The 21,922-nt window shown below is 36.5% G+C and overlaps 1 protein-coding gene across 1 annotated transcript; it reads left to right on the top strand.

Moving 5' to 3' along the window:
- Positions 1–1,508: 1,508 nt before the first annotated feature.
- On the top strand, positions 1,509–17,226 carry LOC140165461 (radial spoke head 14 homolog). Its single transcript, XM_072188751.1, has 9 exons — positions 1,509–1,577; positions 6,248–6,414; positions 6,906–7,011; positions 7,360–7,446; positions 9,189–9,400; positions 10,033–10,181; positions 12,928–13,044; positions 15,581–15,755; positions 16,809–17,226. Exons 2-9 carry the CDS (start codon positions 6,322–6,324, stop codon positions 16,890–16,892), a joined length of 1,023 nt encoding a protein of 340 aa, XP_072044852.1. The 5' UTR covers positions 1,509–1,577; positions 6,248–6,321; the 3' UTR covers positions 16,893–17,226.
- Positions 17,227–21,922: the final 4,696 nt, after the last annotated feature.

Below are 21,922 nucleotides of genomic sequence, written 5' to 3'. Positions count from 1 at the left end.
TTTATAAGACGTCATCGATCTTTTGGTTTGTTCCTTATAGGGACTACAGGGGTTTTAACAACATGGTGTATCGCCTAAACTTGGTCAGTTGTATTTGTAGTTGATGTTCTTACAGAGCTGAATAGATTACGGGGTCATCCAAGGTCACCCAGGGTTCATCTGAGGTCAAATGACTAAAAACTGTCATATGGGCACGAAACTTGGTGGGTATAGTCAACACTTAAGAGTAAAATTTTTGGAAGGTCATTTCAGGGTCATCCGAGGTCACCCAGGGGCATCTGAGGTCAAATTACTAAAACTATATATGGGCACGAAACTTGGTGGGTATAGTCAACATTTAGAGTCAAATTATTGGAAGGTCATTTCGGTGTCATCCGAGGTCACCCAGGGTCATCTGATGTCAAATTACTAAAAACTGACATAACAGCATGAAATTTGGTGAGTACAGTCAACATTAAGAGTCAAATGTTTGGAAGGTCATTTTGGGGGTAATCCAAGGTCACTTAGGGGTCATCTGAGGTCAAATGACTAAAATCTGTCGTATGGGCATGAAACTTGGTGGGTACAGTCAACATTGCTAGGAAACTGTCTATACATACAAAAACTTCCAACACACGGCTCAGGTTGTTTTGGTAAAGCAATACCAACACCTGTTGTGAACTCGACACCACAAGGGGATATCCCATATCCCAACCCGTGCTCTGGGCATCTTGTAAAACATAAACATTACACAGCTGTGCGGCCTATTACATTTCCATATTATTTCCTTCTTTAATCACCCCACACTTCCCATCCACCATCCAGGCTTCGCCCATACAGGGTTCTGAAAAGAAACTCACATCTAAACACAACCACTACCATCACCCAACAACCTTACACACCAACCGCGTATGCCGAAAACCGCGCAACCCGAGAACCGCTCTAGTTTAAAATGATTTGGTGCGCCAAAAAACGATACGATAACCAAGAAAGCTTAGTTCAGAGATGAAGGGAGTGATATAACACAGGAAAATAAGAAAATAATTGATATTATTTGTGATGAAATAACGCACCTGATTTGCAACTTTGTCTTGTTTTGACCGCGCCAATTTGCCTCTTTGCTATAATATCCATATATTCCTGATGATAATGTAAAAATGATGCACCAAATGCCTTCATTTGGGACTTAATTTGTCAAAATTCTTCCAATTCTGACTGAGGGGGCACATCCCGGGGGCACATCTCCCTCAGACACCTGCGCCAGATGAGGTTAATTTGGTCAGAAACCCATTATCAGGCGTCAACTTGTGTGGGGGGGGGATTATTGTATGGTCCATCCCCCTGGCAAAATATGGGGGGGGGGGGGTAAATCCCCCATCCCCGGGATCTATCTACACCTATGTACTTTACTAGGCTTTTAATCCTATGACGCGTGATGATGTCAAAAAACAACAACGTTTCTTGACGACTGCGAGTGAGACTACAGGGAATGCCCCTGACTGACACATGCGCAGTGCGTAACTAAGCAACGCTAAGCAGTTGTGGAAATCGAGTGGAAGGAGGTGATTTTAGGGTCAATGTTTTCTTGCTGTTTATTGGTAAATTACTCTATAGAACTCATTTTAACCGTGTTATATTAACTACTGAATGTGTTTTCTAAGTAACTCCATATTTTATTTCGTGTTCAGTCGTCTGAATTTCTTGCGTGAGTGTGATTAAAATTGCGATACTGAATTTTGAAAAATAAGCTTACCGATCATGGACATGGTCATTAGTTCACCACGTAAACTTGTACATGTATGGGTCAAAATTCGGACCCCTCGCCATTAAAGCCATTATTATAACCCTTTCATACAAAAAAGATCAGTATTTTTTGCCATAAAATGCCAGTTAGCTTTTATTGTCAGATATACCCCTTGGCAAAGCAAAGAAAATTTTACTCCCAGCGGCAGCGCCGATGTCGCAAAATACGTACATCAGTCCTTCGGTCATGTTATGGTATGATCCTTTGTTGTGTAGATCACCATCCAGCATGGCTATGTACGTACTGTGGTATGAACATCACGTATACATGCGTTTTACTTATATTTTAATCGTCACAGTATTAAATAATAAAATGACGGTTCCTGCGTTTTATTCAAAATCTCAAGATTTTTATAAAACTGGCTAGGGGGGTCTTGATTTTTGCAGGGTATGTTTGTTTAATAAAGTACAATATAATCGTGTAAAAAACAGAATTTTAAAAAATATTGAGGGTATCCTCGTATATCAGCAAATGTTATGGCTTTAAGTTTACTGTCATCCGTATTTTGAAATCTGTTGACGTTTTAATGCACAGACTACTACACAGACCATGTATCAACAGTCAAAGTCCCTGTGTATTGTATTGTATGCTGTGAATTCTCGCATATTCATGAGGGCCGATTGTTCGATTGTGCCGTGTCTACTAACAATCACCCCAGCATTGCATGCCTTCACGTATACGCAGTTATAGCATTGCTATAATAAATTATAAAAATCGTACGGATACCGAAGGAAGGAAGCTAAAAAATGAAAGAATAAGTGTTGCATGCCTTCACATACATGGTAGAGCGTTGCTATAATAAGGGATAAAAATTGTACGGATACGGGAGCAAGGAAGGAAGCTAAAAAATGAAAGAATTTATAAATAAATAAATAAATTATTCATGGAAAAAAAAGGAAGCTAAAATAATGAGAACAGAATTAAATTAGGGGGTTCATTCATATCATTTCATGACTAAACGGATGCCCGAGGGGCCGCTTGCAACAGTTTAATCATGAAAATATATGAATAAGCCCAGGTCACACATACCAGAACATTTTCTTATTCTTATTTCATCAAAATAACCCCCATGATTTTCCTTCATTTTCCCTACCCGGTGATCTCAAATCGGAGACAACTGGCATTAACGTCAACCTATGCCCGGCTCTCAACCAATCACGTGCGCTATTACATAACATGTTTGTATGAATGGGAAATTATAACCTTTAAGGCAGCTGTGTACTCTAGACATTGTTTCTTTCGCAAAATTGAGTTTTTTTGATATTTTTGTACTTTGTTATGTTTTTTATAAATACAAGGAATGAAAATCCAGATTTGTAAACTCCAACTGCAATATTTTAAGGATTTTATTTCACTATATTCCACTCGTGTTTGAAATTGAAAAAGAAAGAAAATCTTTGTTGTACCAGCAGGGTACACGCACGCAACAATGCATCACGCTTGCGTGTCGCGCAATTTGTTAACGCACAAATACGCTTACGCATCGCCGACGCTTATCTGCATCTTGCTGGCGCATCTTATGGAAACACCACGGAAACACAAAAACCTGTGGGGTTTTTCAAGTTCTTTCCCCCGATTTAAATATCAAGTTATGAATGGATTTCGCTCAAACTTCTCAAGGGGCCGTGGATTTACCCGATGTTTATGTAATGTAAGGTAGAAAAATAAAAGCTGCCGCATTCTCCTGCGAGATTCGATGAAAGTGCAAAATGTGACCACTTTAAACTTCAACGTCAATTATTTCAATGTTCATTTTCTCAGTAAAATGACGATTTAGGTACACGATAACTCAATAAATACAGCATCTATAGGTAAGCAAATATGATCATCGTAAAAAGCATGATCGACTCAAGAAACGGTTTTCTCATTTTTTTATATTTTGGTCTATTTCCGATTTTAGGCATCATTTTGTGCAAATAGGCGTTTGTGAATTTTCAAAAGTTCAATTTGATACCTTATATGGTCAATATCTCAAAAAATAAGGCCAACATCCAAAAAAAATCAAAAAAACGTTTTTGGAATGGAGCCTCAAGATTGAGCTAAAAACAAAATAAAATACTTTGGAAAGAGTGTTTTTTTTTTATGATGTACCTAACAAATATTGCCAAAAACTCACTTTTTGTGATTTTCTTCATAAATGTTGTTTTTACCCCAAATCTGTATTTATATTAAGATTTATTGATGTCTTGCCTTCATAAAAATGTATACTTTTATATGTCTTATGCTGAATAATTACAAAGTTATTGCACTTTTACTACATGCATGTATGAGAGTACACAGCCTCCTTAAGCAGGAAATTTTTATAAAAAATGGGAACAAAATAATAGAAAAAAAAAAGCTAAAATGAGAAATATAAGAAAGAGTAGATTTTAAAATAATGCATGGGAACGGGGATAGATAAATAAATAACATGGGAATGAAAAATCATAAAATAAATGTTGATTTATACAGCGCCTTTCACATGTGAACATGTACCAAAGTGAATACATTTATTCCGCCATTGTTAGAATATGTCAGCTGCCATACAATGTCCAATGCATGCTCATACCTTTGGGCGGCGCTCAATGGACAGTATTCATAACAGCTCCCCATTTCACACCTGGGTGGAGAGGAGTAATCGAGATAAAGTGCCTTACTCAAGGGCACAACACGATGGCGTCGCCGGGGCTCGAACCCGCAACCTTCCGATTATGAGTCGTAGCCCGTTCCGCTCGGCCACCGTGCTCCCTGTTCATATGTTAAGCAGCAAATATTTAAAAAAAAATATTTAAAAAAAAAAGGAGAACAAAATAGACCCATGTAGAAGAAACTGAAAAGAAAGAAAGAAGCTAAAAAGGAAATGCAAGTTGGGGACAGGTTTAGATCAATAAAATGTACATTTTCAATGAGTCTACCTGTTCAGTTATTTCTCCTTTTTAGTGAACGCTCCCATTTACTCATCTAGCAGGACCTGCGTGAAGCACAGGTGTCCCGCTGGTATGTAAAAACAAATGCATGGATATCTCTCTATTGAGTTGAAGTTAGAATCAAATATGATTTGTAACTTTCTTAGTCAATTATTTTAAATAATTAGGTCACTTGTATGCGGAAATCAGATAATTTGTGTGGTTTATTTTAAATGTTTTAAGTGTTTTTGAATTCTTTAGATTAGAGCTAAGTGGATTCCAGATTTTTGGGCCAGAATATTTGACTGAGTATCTTAATTAAGTTGCCTTTATTGTAACAAAATTATCAGCATATCTAGTGTTATACTTATTGATGTCTTTATTTTTATAGAAGAAATTAGCAAATAGTTTGGGGAGATCATAATATTAAGGACACAACACATGAAGATTGAAGTTTGTTGATGTCAAATATGTTTAGAGTTTTTTAAGTTGTGAAATATATTTTTAGTGTGAGAGGAATATTCTGAATTAATGCAAATACAAAGGGCTCTTTCTTGTAGTATAACTTGTCTAGCTTGATTGAGTTATTTGAAGTGCATGGGCAGTGATTATGATCAAAGGTGTGGTTTGAGATAGCCTGGGCAGGCAATATTGTTACTTATAATGACATGTAGGGGAGTGTAAAAAGGATGTTTGATGCAAGTGTATAACAAAGTCTTGCGAGGATCCGCGCTTAGGGTCTCAAAACACTCATTTTACTGGAAGAAGGGGCATTTTTTTTAAATGAATGATCCTCGCTTAGGGTATTTTTTTTTAAATTACCCAATTAACAGCCATTAGTGGTGACATTTTTATCAAGTTAATCGGCACAAAAGAGTGGTTTCTGAGCAATTTTACACACCAGATTTTTACAAATTTGGAGTCGACTTCAACAGCACCTTGAATAGCCGATCATCATCACTGAATGACACTCATACCGACACATGCAATGTCTAACCTTGTTCAAGCCAATTCCTCACTTAGGCGACGATAAAAGAAAACCCTGTTCTACGGGCCTGACTGACCCATCAGAGTTTGAACAAAGTGGGACATCATTTTTTCCTGTACAAATGAATGCCGACCCAAATTTCTGAAATTTCAAGAACAATTTTTTTTCTTTTTGTATTTTCTCAAATTATTTACAGATTTTGGTGATTTTTTGGGTAATTAAAAAAAAAAGGCTGACCGACCGACCCGACTTGAAAGGTCTGTCCGCCCGTAGAACAGGGTTTTTTTTTCGTCACCTTATGGTGTTTTTTATATCTTCTTTTTTAGGGGAAATTTCAAATCAATTCCACGCTTATGTCGCTTAGGGTGTTTTTATTTGAGTAAAATCCTCGTTTAGGGCTAATTTGACAAAATTTCAATATCCTCGCTTAGGGTCATTTTTGAAAGTCAATTCACACGGATGCTTTTATACATTAGTGCCCCCCCTCCGGGTTAATGATATGATTTTTCCAGTTAAGTTTCTTGTTGATTAGCTTACCGGTACTTGTTTCTTAGATTACTTAATTAATACATGTTTTTCTTTGTAAAATAGATTGAGACACTCCCATACAATTTATAAGTGAACCAGCAGAGGTCTGTACGTAGTACCTTGTAATCTATTACAAGATGGCAACAACACGGATATCAGCAAGACTTCCACCAAATATTGACCCAACAAAGGCCCCACTTGCATACGGAGATAGAGCCCTCCCAAAGTTGGTAAGTTTCGGCTATTGTAAAACAGGACATTTTTATCTGGTTTTTTTATATTGGCTGCTACTAAGCCTCTTGATCAGACTCATGAACATAAAGTTGCACGATTTCCCTTCACCACAGGTAGCGGCTTTTACATGGCTCTAAGTGAATCAGATCATGTCATGCTTGGTAATATGGCCACAAAAAACAAAACAAAAAAACAAACAATGGCTATTCAGTATTTTGGTACAATTGATTAAAATAGCACTTGTATAAAAGTTTTTGAACTCTAATTGGTAATGTATATTTATTTAATTCATATTATGTTGAATCTTAAATATTTAAAACAAAACAGAGAATTACAAGATGACCACTAAGCAGCTTATCTCAACTGCAGTCCCGAGACAATGTGATTATCTATATCTCCATGATCCAGAATAAAGCACAGATGCAAAGCTCTCAGACTATAGTATAAACTAAACTCAATTTACACATTGAAACTTATTTCAAAACAGAACAGAGAATTACAAGATGAAGAGCTTATCACCAGACAGCGTGCCTTGATGACTTTATGTGATTATCTGCATGATCCAGAACACATCGCTGAAGCTCTCAGAGTCGGTAAGTTGTTTGTGTTTATGCTAACAGTATTTATAATCTCTGCATATCTTTGTCAGCTGAGATAGTCATTCAATTTTGACACCAATAGATTAACTATGGATATTTTGCATCATGAACTCTCCTAACCGGTCCCCCTCTAATAAACACCCCCTGGCAAAATGCAACACCCCAGGGCGTTTATTAGAGACAATATGGTATAGTAAGCAAAAATAGCACCTTCGAATAAATGACATGTGTGCTGTTTACTCCTGCCATTGTGGCTTTAATATAAAAGGGTTGCCATCATTCTCCTGTAGGCAATATAACTTAATAGTTCAGGTCTTACCTTTAAACCTTTATTTATTTCAGGTGTTGCAGAAAGTTTAAAAGCATTACTTACAGATCCTGATGGCACCGTACGTCAAAAGGCAACAGAAGTTTTATACATCATTGCAGGTAATTCTGGCCGAACAATGCTTACACAGGGATGAAGGAGCAGACTGTAGTGTAACAAGGGTTGGGGTGAGGCAGAGTGCTCCACTGACAAAAAATGAAAGAGAAAAGTGCCTCTCTGACAACAAATGAAAGAGAAAATTGGGAAGGCAAAAGGAAAAAAGGGGGCAAGGAGCCCATCATTTCCCATTCACCCCGATCATGGGCCGAAATAGTGTAAAAATCAAAATTAGGCGCGCACATTTTCCCGATTAAGTCCATTTTTGGAAGCTCAGACTTAAATATACATGTACAGTCTCTCTTTATATATAATATATCCTATCAATAATACCACGTCAAAATGATACAACCGATTTTTTTTCTTCTCTGCCCCTGAAATTTTTATTTTTCCCCCAGACCAAGAAAGCTGGCTATGCCCCTTTTGAAAGGAGGATGAGGAAATTTAACGAGGGAACATACACAACATTTTAAATTGATAAATTGGATGAACATATAAAATGTTTGAGAAAACATGATGGGTGCATCGATAAAATATTTAAAAAAAAATGGTTTATTGAATTCTCCCCTGATGTAAACATTGATCGCTCCCGAAAGCGGGCTCTTAAACCGCCTTAATTTCCTACTTGGGTTGATTGTGGGTGTTAAAGAATATAATCCTGATTGAAAATTTGTTGATAGAGTAGTTATCATATGTCTGCAATTCAATTCATAATCAACGTATTGAACTTGTAAATTTAATGGGATCAGGTTCCTCAAAATTTAATTTATGGTGTGCTTAATATAACGATGCATCACATCAATATCTTTTATTGAGTCATAATAAGGCTTCATCTCCAGTTACTTAACAAGTCATTAGCCTACAATGTACAGCAGCAGTTTCTCAAGCTTACTAGTGACCCAATTTTTGCCTGATTTATTTGTCGCGATCCACAAATTGTAGTAGTATACCTCAGTAGCCTAGATTTCTTTTGACATTGGGGGAATGGGGTTGGAAAACATTTCTCCAAGTATAGTAAATCCAGCACCTGGTTACATTTCAGGCTAACAAAGCATGATATACTAGCTACAGTAATACTAAACCATTTTCACCCTGATGTGGCAGTGACGTCAACGCGCTGAGGTAACTGTTTTACACACGCATCAATTTGGCGTATTTAAGCGCATGCGTGTGTATGACAGCGCTTTGAACGATTTGAAGCTAAAATATGCACTGACATCACTGCCACATCAGGGAGAAAAATTGTTTATGATATGTTTTAATTTTTCTATCATTGAGGTCAAAATGATTTGATTCAAAATGATTTATAAATAATACAAGTTGTACATTCTCTGATTTCCTGAAGGTTCAAGTGTTTTTGCTCAAGATCAGAAGAAATATTAAGAAATGTCACTGAAACAATTACTTGTTGAACAAATTTAAATCTTTACCTATATAGAGCAGCCAGCGCACATAAACATTGGAAATAAAACCCCAATGCATCTGGCCGGTTTCAAACCGGCAACCTATGTATTACTAGCATGACGCTCTAGCCAATTGAGCCACAGAGGCACACTGGAGAAGGGCGGAAGATTTAAATCTATAGGTATTAGGTCTGAATGGTGTTTTGTCACATTTCTAGTTGCAGGTATCAGACCTGCATATTTTAATACAATAAAATAATTGTTGTTGTTTTCTATCTCAAAGTCAGAAGAAATATTAAGAAATGTGAGCTTAACAATTGTTGTTTTCCATCCTCATTACACAGGTCATAATATAGGTAGAGATGCATTCCTTGATTACACCATCATCCTCCCATTATCTAGACTATTTGATGATAAGATTGACATAGTCAGACTCAATGCACACATGGCTATAGAGATGCTATGTGAGTTCTACCCTGGTGCTGAAGGCGTCGTAGAAGCAAGCTTAGTTCCAACGCTTGTGGACAAGTTAAGATCAGATTTAGACCAAATTAAGGTAGGTTAAAGGTCAGAAAAGTGTATAATTCAATGATGAGGCCAAATACCAATTCTACAGGTTTAAATGCAGAAGCAATTAGCTTACAATTAGTTCCAATGCTTGTGGACAAGTTGAAATAAAATTTAGACCAATTTAAGGTATATTCCATTTGAAATCCTTACACCCCCTATAGAAGACATAACTTTAATCTTCAACACAATGGAGTGTGGTGGGGTTTATACCTGAAAAGATGAATTCATTTGAAATCTACACACGCTGACGTCATGTCTTCCATAGGGGTGCATGGATAAATTTGAATGGGAATAGTCCAATTATCTAGTGCAAAGTTTTTAAAAAGAGGACCCATAGAAGCAGCAAAGCCAGAACAAAATGCACAGCTGCAAATATCTTCCACTATATATCACTACACAAATATTTTGAGAGGATTGACAAAACTATGAGAACTGCTTGAACGAAGAGTCATATCAAATGTTTACGCCAAAGGATAAGTTCTTTTTCCTGTGTTTTCTACAAAAGAAAAGGTGTTACAATCAGGTAATAAATCTCTTGCAAATAAGTGAAATTTGGGCACATTAGTAGTGGTATTATAGTGCATATTAATTTATTATTTTGTTTTACTTCTTTTATAGGAATACATCTTAGACACACTACATTTTTGCATGAGATTAGAGCAGATACAAGCACTCATAGCAGGGGCTATGGAAGCATTTACAGAATTATTAGTCCATGATTCACCCATCATCAGAGCTAAAGCCGCTAGGGATATCATGGATCTTAGGTGAGTAATATGCATGAGATTAGAGCAGATACAAGCACTCATTGCGGGGGCTATGGAAGCATTTACAGAATTATTAGTCCATGATTCACCCATCATCAGAGCTAAAGCTGCTAGGGATATCATGGATCTAAGGTGAGTAATATGTATGAGATTAGAGCAGATACAAGCACTCATAGCAGGGGCTATGGAAGCATTTACAGAATTATTAGTCCATGATTCACCCATCATCAGAGCTAAAGCTGCAAGGGATATCATGGATCTTAGGTGAGTAATATGTATGAGATTAGAGCAGATACAAGCACTCATTGCGGGGGCTATGGAAGCATTTACAGAACTATTAGTCCATGATTCACCCATCATCAGAGCTAAAGCTGCTAGGGATATCATGGATCTTAGGCGAGCAATACTGTCCACCTAAAAATGAAGTATTTGTATGGGACCGTTCATTATTTATAGGGGAGGGGGGGGCCGGGAGGATTTCAAAATCGAGTTCATAAAGTTACACAACCCCCCCTATTAGCAGCATCTAAAATTACATAACCCCCCTATTGCCGCAAAAAAAACCACGTACCCCCCCCTCCTCACATCGAAATACATTTTGCTGGTATACCATGGCCGGATTCACCTTTTGATGGCCCCTGGGCATGGCAACATGCTTACCACCTCTGGCTCTTCGTATAGAAGACACCCCTCTCCCCACAATTGTAATCCAAGTTTTTTTCCAAGCTGTCCCCAGAAAATATGCTATTTCAATGCTAAAATTCAAAGAGAGATGTATCGGAGTCGCCGAGCCGGGGGAGGAGTGCAAAATTTCCAAATCGTCCAATTGATCTGCTACTAAAAGAACATTACCTGGACAAATGCGCTTGAAGCGCGTGAAAAAAACAGCTAAAATGAACAAAATTGAGGACAATATGTGGCCTAAAATCATTCTAAAGGATGATGCATATAGGGCTTTCACAACTTTTGGTTAATTTAGTCCCAGTATACAAGTTTTATGCTGTTTCCAAGCATCAGAGGAGTTACCCTAGCACTCATAATCATATTTATGAATTATAGAATGGATGTTTGAGATTCGTGTTCAAGTTCAAGATGAAAAAACACCAGAATTTACAAGGGCACGTCTCGCAGACCTACTCACAGAATGGTCTTTCTGAGATAAATGCGCGCTTTGGCATTTTGATACTAAATGGGGTTAATTTAGGGTCTAAAATAGATCAAGAGGAAGATGCAAATCATACGTTTTGTCACAATACATCTGTCGACTGATCAGGGGAGGGGACTGACTTGCCACCCTGCCATATGGCTAATGTGCTGATGAACAGTGGCGTAGATTTCTTTATGACATGAGGTGGTTGTAGTATTTTGAAGTATTATGTGAATCCAGCACCCGTTTTTTGGTGAGAGAATAAGTTTATGACACCAATGCGTGCGAAGTGCACAAAAATGTTGCCATATTGAAGCTAAAATCAAAATATGGTGTAGGAATAGATTCGCGCGAAGCGCGCAGAACTTGACATTTTTGTGGCTAAAATGGCCAAATATGAGGTAAATATCATAATCATAGTGAATAATTTTATATTAAATTTCACCTGACCCCCCCTATCAGGAAAAATAAAATCACATAACCCCCCCTGTTTGTTAAAGTGAAAATCACATAGCCCCCCCCCGACATTTTTCCCGGCCCCCCCTCCCCTGTAAATAATGAGCAGTCCTTAATACCAAACAGATGCTGCCTTCTTACTTTGGATTTGAATCGATCTGCTCCAAAAGTTAAAATAAGAAAGTAATATCTTTTAAAATATATAATTATGAAGTTTCCCTAAAGACCTATAAATTATAGGGTTTTGAATGTATATTTTCAATATATAAGGTCAGGATTTTATGATGGTTGACTTTTCATCCTAGCTGCATACACTTTAAGTACATATTATTACTAAAGTTTACTTTGAGGACTGCTATTGTTAAATGTCAAAAAGAAATTTTGTCATAAAATTTGTATTATATTGCAAATTTAAAAAAAAGATATCAGATTCAGAAGGACATTCCTCAGAATGTAATTTGGTGTGTCGACTGATGCGCTCTCAGGTACCACAAAAATAAAGGTGGTTTTACAGAGCCTTTAAGTAAAACTCTAGTATACAGGTGATACTGTGGTAGGCATAATTATAGTTAAACAGGATGCAGATGCTCTGTTTTTACATGGGAAGACAGATTATTAAGCCTGGAAACTTGCATGATTTTGCCTTTTTTGTTTGATCATCATTTCTTACTTGTATGTGTTCAAACAACTGATATGTGATTGCTTACAAACTATATTTTTTTCACCATTGAACCAGGTGAATTTTATGAACAGAGCCCTCACACAGTTTTCTTTTACCAGAGCCTGGGATACAATTTTTACTGATTCTATGAAGTGAACAGTTTCTGATTTTGGTTAAGCCTTTCATATACAGTATTGGTTCTTTGAAGTGAACAGTTTTTGATTTGTTTGCATGGTGCTAAATAAGGCATTGCATTTCCTGTCCTCATTCTCCTTCTGATATTTCAAGCAAAATTTTCCAAGGGAAGTCCATTTGCAAAGTTGGCTATGATCCACTTGTCAAATAACATAGTAGGTAACAAAGAATAATACAATAATTGTACACTAAATTGTACACTATATCAAGGGGAATCTTTGGTATTAACAGCAGATGAACATGGCATTCCTTTTGTTAACTGATAATGTGTGTTACTTTAATTGCAGTGTGCCCCTATCTGGCAAGAACAAGGCATGTGAAGTGAAATCTCTGCCACCATTGGTACAGTTATTAGATGATGATGATACAGATGTTAGGGCCAAGGCTGCTGGTGCAATTATGACGTAAGTATTTCACAAGTAGCAAGTATTATTTCTTATTTTGCATGACAAACCCAGAAATATTACTCACGGCTTGAGCTTTCGCCATCTTGGCTGATGGCTTGATCACAAGTGTCTGTTGTGATCTGGTCCACTGCGTTCCAGCGGAGGTTGGATGCACTCTCACTCCCAGGGTTGAAAGTTGGTTTTAGCAGTGGATCATATACGTGACTGAGAGAATACGCCCCGTCGTCGCGGTTGATAGTTTTGGCCCCCTTTCTGCGTATCTGTATTGCTTCTCTAATTCTACGTGATGTGGCGTTAGAGTCTTTGTCTAGAATGCTTGCCTCTTCCCAGTTGATGACGTGATTTTCCTGGGCGATATGATCTGTAATTGCGGATTTATGTTGTTCTGTAGTAGAAGCCTTTCTGTTGGACCTAGTGAATTTAGTGTCTTTGAGAGTCGTGAGTAATATTTCTGGGTTTGTCATGCAAAATAAGAAATAATTTGATCTACAACCCTACTGATGCATCTGTTTACGGAAGTAGCAAGTATTTTTGGAAGATTTGGGAATTCCAACCAAATCTACCATGCAGTTAAACTATTCCATATCCAGCCCTTAATTTTCATCCATTCAAAGTTGGAAGGTGTGGAAGATTTTTGAATTTCAAACAAAATAGTCTTATTGTATTATGTATAATAAGGAGCATTCAGCCCCAGACTAGGAGATGTGGTTGCTGTTGTGTTTGTAATAACTGATTCTGTCAAAATCAACAAGGTCCTGTTTAAAAATAATGAATCCTTAAAGTTTAAACTGTGTGACAGGCAATGACATTAGGCTAGTCCAGTTATAATCCATACATATACACCCCGTATGGAAGACATGACCTTAATCTCACGCGGGGCTTAGATTTTATATGGAGTCACACGTACAGGTAACTTAACCCCATTTGAAATTCACACTTCCTGTGTGGAAGATTAAGGTCCTCATGCATGTCTTCCATAGAGGGTGTATTCAATTGGAATATCCCATTGCTCAGTTCAGTCATTAATTATTCAAAGTTAATAATTATGTATTCACAATGAGATCACACCACCAATTTGAGTTGCCCAAAAGAATTTCCAGAAATCAGCCCAAATAAATAGTGTGATATATATCATTCCTGTGCAGATTTCATGTTTGTAATGATTGATTGAGCTGAGATGTAACTGCTGCATGCTGCTTGTGCAGGGTTACAGATTTATCACTGTAAACTACATGAATATCTTTAGACTACTTTTTTTTTCCAAACTGCGCTATCAGTGATTTTTGCAATAAAACAATAAATGATAACAATATTAAAGGTCACCATACATGTACATGGTTTGTTGGGGGTTTACACTGAGTGCAGATTTTGTACAACCTGGGTCCAAAGAGTGCTGATCACACTTTCTCATAGAAAACCATGCACAAAAGCTTTAATGTTTAATATACTAGGCATGGCTTGTGGATGAAAACATTTAGAATTGTTTCACACTGAAGGTAAAAACACTGAGTGTAAAATACAAACTCGGTGTGGGTGGTGTGCACTGAGATCATGCATTGACTTCTACTCTTCATGAATAGAAATTGATGTCTAAGTTATCTTTGATCAAATCTAAGTGGCTGATTTGGTCTGCCTTTTATTTATCGCATGATTTGTCGGCTAGATGTTTGATCTAAAAATGTCAAAAAGTGAATGAATTATATTTAATTCCTTTGATTGGAAAAAGCACCTAGCTGTAGAGTTTACTTGCCCTTTGTAGAATCTGCACCAAATCTAATTCTGAAAAAGGACTAAACTTATTTTCACTGGTATACACAGGTTGTGCTAGTACAAGTCATAATTATTTAATTTTTCCCTTGAATAGGAAATTATGTGTAAATGTTCATGGTTTGTTGCTTTATTTAAAACAGAACTGAATTGATTGGTGGATACTGATTATCAAGCCATAAAATATATTCCGACTATTTTCCTGCTGATATTTCACGACAGGGCCTTAAGTTCCCATAAAAAGTGACTTGATGACCAGTCAATAGTTATACTTTTTACTGGAACATATTGCCCTACACTACACCATGGCCTTCAATCTGACTACATAGCAATCAATCAGTTGTCTACTTGTTGCTTACTTTTGTAGGCTCAGAGTCTGATGACAGTCAGTGTATTTTCGCATCTTATATAATGTATAAAATAAATATTGGCTGCTCTTTATTCAAGAAATGATGCCAAATATTTCCCTTCAGTGCCGTGTGGACCTACTATTTTCACGAGATGAAGTCTCCAGGAAAATATTAGTTCCACATGCAGTCGATCTCCAGCTCACCTCTGGGAAATGTTTTGCACCATATCCCTCACAAACAGCCAATTTTTGTAAAATAGCCCACAGCTGAAAACCAGTATACCACAACTTGATGGTGTAACTATGTCTCACAGATAAAAATATAATGTTAGCCTGAATTTGGAGACAATCAACCCAAAATATGATGACTATACCGAAATCAACTTGTAATTGTATGTTTTTCTGTTTGTTCCGTAGGATTACCATAACCACAGAGGGGAAATATAAAGCAATAGAAGCCCAAGCAATTCCAAGACTAGTCAAGCTTGTTAATGATGACAACAGCGAAGTACGCTTGAATGCAATCAAGGCAATAACGATGTTATCGGAGGCTCCAGAAGGAAGAAATGCATTACTAAATCATGTGGAAATGGTAAGCAAAATAAGTGACTCCTCAAAAGGACACTACTATAATGAAAGACAGAGATAAAAAGAATGTATCGAGTCTGCGCCTTATTGTTAATTTTGCACCTTCAAACATACAAACCATCTCAAAAGTTAGGTCTTTATAGTAGGAAACTTTCTTCTGCGGAGGCACCATCAACAATGCCTAGAAAAGTTGCTTTTTGCCTTGTGAAAGTACGTAATTTTTCGCCATTTTCTGCTATTCCTCTTCTCCGATCGTCATCAGATTAATCGGCCTTCCTTTTACACGCTATTAACCATGTGTAAACCAATCAAGGATCCTAATTGACGATCTTTTTATCTCTGTCTTTATATATAAAGTTATGATTTTGAAAGTGATTTCCAAATCAAAAGAATCACTTTGCTTCTTGGATGAGATTTCAGAAGCTCAAGATCAAACTGAATAAAACCTTTTGAAAAATATTTGTTGCTCAACGTCCAAAATCACATTTTGCTTGCATGGGTCCATAAGTTCCCTCCCCATCCACCCCCAAGAATAAGCTAACAGCAAGTTGTAATATAAAGTAACTAAAGATTCAGCTTGGCTCAAGCTAGACCTTTCATTGGCATATTTTTAGCTCAAGTTAGTCACATGAATTGATCACTCACATCTATCGCATCATTTTATGCAAAGTCATGACTCGTTATAACTCTACTTGTATCACTCGCCAGTAATACAGCATGCTTTTGTTCACATTATATACGGGACATGATCTGGTCCAGAGAGGCTTTTAAAGGTGACAAATTTGAAATTGAGGTAAAGGCAAAAATATTGAGGGAAAATCCCAATAAAATACATGTACATAAGAAAATATTAAAAAAACTTTAGAACCATGGATGCCAGGCCTTTAGTGTTTTCTGTATAATTATGATAGTCTAATGTTTGTATTTAAGGTATATCAACTCATTTTTCAATAATGCCTCCTTTGGCCTCCATGAACCAGATTGTGTCATACAATGTAATGCATCATGTTTTTGTTCAGATGTTTGTAACCATCTATTCTCTGTTTCTCTGTTACAGATAAAGAAGAGGATGGGAGATGACTCAGCAGCGGTTATTAATGCTACGGAAATAGCAGTGAAAACTATCACATGGAAACCATAGAAACACAGGTGCAATTAATATTAATTGCTTTAATTGGGACTTACGAAAAAACCAAGCATTTGCAAAATGACTATTATGTCCATGAAAAACAATGACAAGAAACATATCTCCAAAATCTTGTTGCATAATGTAAATTGATGTAATAAAATTGACCAAAAATAAATGGCAGTGATTGATATAGAAATGGAAATTTATTTCAAACTTGGGTATTTATGAAACTTTGACCCACAAATGAAATTTGTTGTTGTGGCACAGATTGCTTATGTCAATTGTGCTTACCAATATATACCAGATTCTCCTAGCTTTTGCATGCATATATGCATTTGCCTGCAGTATTATTACAAGCCGACGACGAACGTCGGCTTGTTCTGTCTTTTGCCAATTCTTTCTTTCTTTCTTTCTTTCTTCTGGCAACAAATCAAAATGCTCTAGCTCCGCCAGGCATTGACAGATTTCAACCATATTTGACCCAAATGACCACTGGGTTAGGCCAAACCTTCCATTTGACTTTGACCTTGCTGTGACCTTTGACCTAGCTATAATGGTCAAAAATGTGAAAAAAAAAAAAATGCTACTCCTTCCACAAATTTCATGCGATGAGAACATGGTTATATCATGTGACTCGACTTTAGTCGGTGTCTATAGGGTGTGCTCAGATAAGGGGTCAAAGGTCATTAAGGGGTCATTTCCGGTAAAAGTCTAAAAAATATTCAAAAGATCACTGTCTTTACAAATTACATAGCAGAGAGTCGCCATTAGCACACATGCATTGCTACTAGCCAGGGTCTTTAGGATGCCTACAGTTTTGGGGTCAAAGGTCATTAAGGGGTTACTTCGGTCAAAAACTAAAATTATCAAAAATGTTCAAAAAAATTTATCTCTTAATGTAAACAGACCAGAGTAATATAACCATCATACATGAATCAGTGCTACCTGATGTATGCATGGTATTTTTATTTTGGGGGTCAAAGGTCATTAAGGGTCACTTCCTGTTTTTTAGCTGAATAACTTTAAGAATTTTTATCTCAACAACTAAACATAGTACAACTTTTTAATTAAAATTAGAACAATGCATTTTGTCGGTGTACGTAAGGTTTTTTTCCATTGAAGTCAAAGGTCATTAAGGGGTCAAAAGGTCAATCAAAAATTTAAAAAATCAAAATCCATGTATAAGTTCCGATTAAGCTGAAATTAGCCAGGAATCTTTCTTATGACATCCTAAGCACAATGCAAGAGCAGTTGACCCCATCCGTGACCCAAGGGTCATGTTATAGGGTCAAAGGTCAAATTTCGAAATTGGTCCAATCGAGCTCAAATTCAACAGGAATTATTCTTACGACATTCTAAACATGTTAAAATATTTATGACCCCAAAGGTCAAAGTTTAGGGGTCAAAGGTCAAATTTCTAAATTGCTCAAACTTGACCCATCAACAGGTCGGCTTGTGTGTCATGTCTCCCATGACTTTCTATATAGCTCTTGTTTTTATATGTTTGTTTGTTATGTAAATACAGAAAGACTCGGCTTGGCTTCAAATATAATTAAATAAAAAATAGCAAGTAAACAAGATCCGGTAAGAAGTCTGTTTTATAAATTATTGATATACGAGTTGGCCTTAATTTGGACTATATGTCACATGAGACAATCGTATCCACGCATGTTAATATGGGCATTATTAACTTCAAATAAACATGCATAGAGCAAAGAAGCGGTAAACAACATAAAACATAATTATTTGAAAAAATTAGTAGTATGCTGGAGATCAGGGTTTCAGCATTGCAAAGCTTTATGGTGGTACTACAGTAACTACACCCCTTGATAAATTTGTGACTATTTTTGCATTTTTCTCAAAAAAATAATGACACACTGGTAACAAAAGTTATGTATATTATAGGGGCAAAGAATTCAGTTACTAGCGTAGACTCAAGATAAGCGGTACGTTATTTATGATAAGAAAGGAGGTACCGCAAGATTGTACCTCATTTCTTAACATATATATAATGATGTCTTGAATCACTGAAATTTCAGTGAAGTAATTTGATTCCTTGCACCTATAATATACATAACTTTTGTTACCAGTATGTAGTTATTTTTTAAGAAAAATGCAAAATTAGTCATATGCACCCCCTAGGGAAGACATGACCTTAATCTTCTACACAGGGAATGTGAATTTAAAAAACAACAACTTTAAACTATATTTATTTTAGAAGCACCACCCACACCTATAGTTATAGTGAGTGGAGGTGGACACCACACACGCTATACACTTGTGTCTGTCAGGGTTGCGATGCAGGTAGCTTTGATTGAGTGCATTGGAAAAGTAACTATTTCACATGCAAAGAGTGCACTAGCCTTTTTGCAGCTGATGCTTAAATAAAATCAATAGTAATTGGCCAAATGACAAGAATCTTTGTACGAGTTAATATAAATTACAATATTTTAATGACAAAAATATTGTGTAGTTACTCCCATTGACTGCATGATGCAAACACAATGGGCTATTCCAGCAGGGAACACCTTTTTAGGAGAGTAATCTACTGCTCTTCTTAAATCTGATATAGGAGAGTAGTTTTTAGCTTTCCTTAGTTCACCATTCTCTCCTTACATTTATTGTAAATGCTCTAAACAGCTCCCCTTGAAGGCTCCAGAGAGCTGTTTAATGTTCTCCTGCAAACTCCAAAAGATAGTCCCTGTTCCAGATGAAATTTGGGAAGACATGACCTTAAATTCATCTCCCAGACAGGGAGTGACAGAGTCACACCGATTCAGGTTACCCCATTTGAAATAAACAGTCCCTGTGTGGAAGACTAAGGTCAAATCTTCCATAGCAGTTGTATGTATTTCAACTGGAATAACCCAATAATATTTATTTTGACTAAAGTGTGTAGGTGTTTTATATGCGTTGTAAACTGAATGGAAGACCTTTCAGTACATTGCATTATTTATCATGACATGAATAATATGCTGTTATATAGTTCTCTGTTTTGTATCAACACAAAGCCTATTTATACACTTGTTTGTGACACAAATGAATGGCCCATGAGACTGAATTGACACACCATGTGTGTTTGTAAATAAATGATGTATGCGATTACAAAACATCTGTCAGACAATTCAAGTTTATGCTTTTTTCAGCAGAGAAAATAAGCATATTCAGTTCTTGGAGAAGATAGCCAAGTTGATATACCACACAGTGGTTATTAATAATACAATTCGCATTGGAGGTAAATTTGTTGTTCTTCTTCCAATATATAGTACGGTCCACAGCCACTGTAGCGTATAAACGCATTTTCGCTCCATTTATTATTGGAGATCATTTTTGCTACTAATTCTGTGGTTACTGCACACATCAATAAAGGTCCAACTTACACTCGCGCAAATTAACATCAGCACATGCCAGTCGCACATGCAACCCATAACTGGCGTAGGTGCTACTCATAACATCATGGATTGAGATAATATCAATGCATGATGTTATGAATATGAGTCATTTTTTTGCCAATTACAAGTCAAATAAGTTAGATGTAAAAGGATCAATTACCACAGCGTTTAGTTTACGCTATACGTGAACATTTGGATGTATTGCCCTGCACTAGATGCATGTTAACATCATCATAACAACTATTTCTCTGTATTGTACCATAGATTATCAAAGATGCAGGATAAAGATCTAGATTGAAGTTCTATAATAGTCTAGCTTAATTGGTGGCATGACACGCCTTGGTTAAAACTCACCAATTGCAATTTGTATAAACTTACCAACGTGCTTTCTGTAATATAAGTTTGAATATATAAGCAACACATCCATGACTGCAAATTTAGTGCAAACGAATATCAACCAATTACAAATGTATTAATGTTGAATTCCACACAGACTTGTTCTCTATCAGTGTAAACTATTATTATGACAAGTTGTGTGCAATGTAAGGGCAAACTTTATGGGGGAAATGTCATTTTTGCTAAGCAATTAAAGTCAGTGAGTAGTGAAATGTGATATGTGAATATTAATTCAATCTTTTGGGGAATTGGTGCCAATCTGCAAGATTCTCACAAGCTGTCGTATATGCAAAACTGTAAGTAAAAATAATGTCTTCATAAATATAAATGTTTCATCATTTGCTTTATGCATTATACCATAATAGAAGAAAAAATCCTGATGTATAGTCATTTATTAGATGAACAGCTAGTTATCCCAACTATAATAGATATTCCTCATTATACCTATCAGCATGTTGATAGATCTTCTTTGCCAAATGTACCTACCAACAAGCAACATGTTAAACTGTTGTGATATAACAACAGAAGAGAGACCGACATATGCATTCTCAAAGTGTGCGCAAAAATACCTCTACATTGAAGCACTCAAGAGAATGTAAAGCAATCAAAGTTGTATTTTGAAAACATTTTGATTGTGATCTGCTAAATATAGAATAGTAAAATAGGCCTGTTTTCCTTCCAAATACAGAAACACAAGTTTGGAATTTGCTCTAGATTTCATCACTGTGGACCACAATGGCCTCATTCCAATGGCATAGTTAAATAACCTCAATTAAACAATAGTGTAAAATTCGACCGCAAGTTGCAGAGTATGAGTTTTTGTACCAAAATTTTCAAAGGTCATTCAATGAATGTACAAATGTATTGGGGTTAAAGAACTGTGCCCTGATAGATGAACATGTTGTGGATCCTAGTGCATGCTGCCATGTGTTTTGTTAACTACTGTGTAATCATTTCCAAAAACTATGTCATGCAAATATCCCAATTTGTATTTTGAAACCAAACACAATTCACATATTACCCTCTAGGTAAAGTTTAATATACAGATTTTTTGTGGAACATTCAACAGAAAGCTCTTCTTATGGTATGAGCATTGAGCAATATAATGTACTTGGAATTGGAAGTTTGTAAAAGACAACTTGTGCAATGGGCACTTCCAGTTGAAATACATACACCCTATGTAAGACATGACTTTAATCTTCCATACAAGGAGTGTGAATTTCAAATGGGGTTACCTGTATGGGTGACTCTATT

This window comes from Amphiura filiformis, chromosome 12 (genome assembly GCF_039555335.1).
Source record: "Amphiura filiformis chromosome 12, Afil_fr2py, whole genome shotgun sequence".
In the NCBI taxonomy this organism is placed as follows: Eukaryota; Metazoa; Echinodermata; class Ophiuroidea; order Amphilepidida; family Amphiuridae; genus Amphiura; species Amphiura filiformis.
The sequence above is the reverse complement of the archived record's forward strand: the minus strand, read 5'-3'. Positions and strand labels throughout refer to the sequence as shown.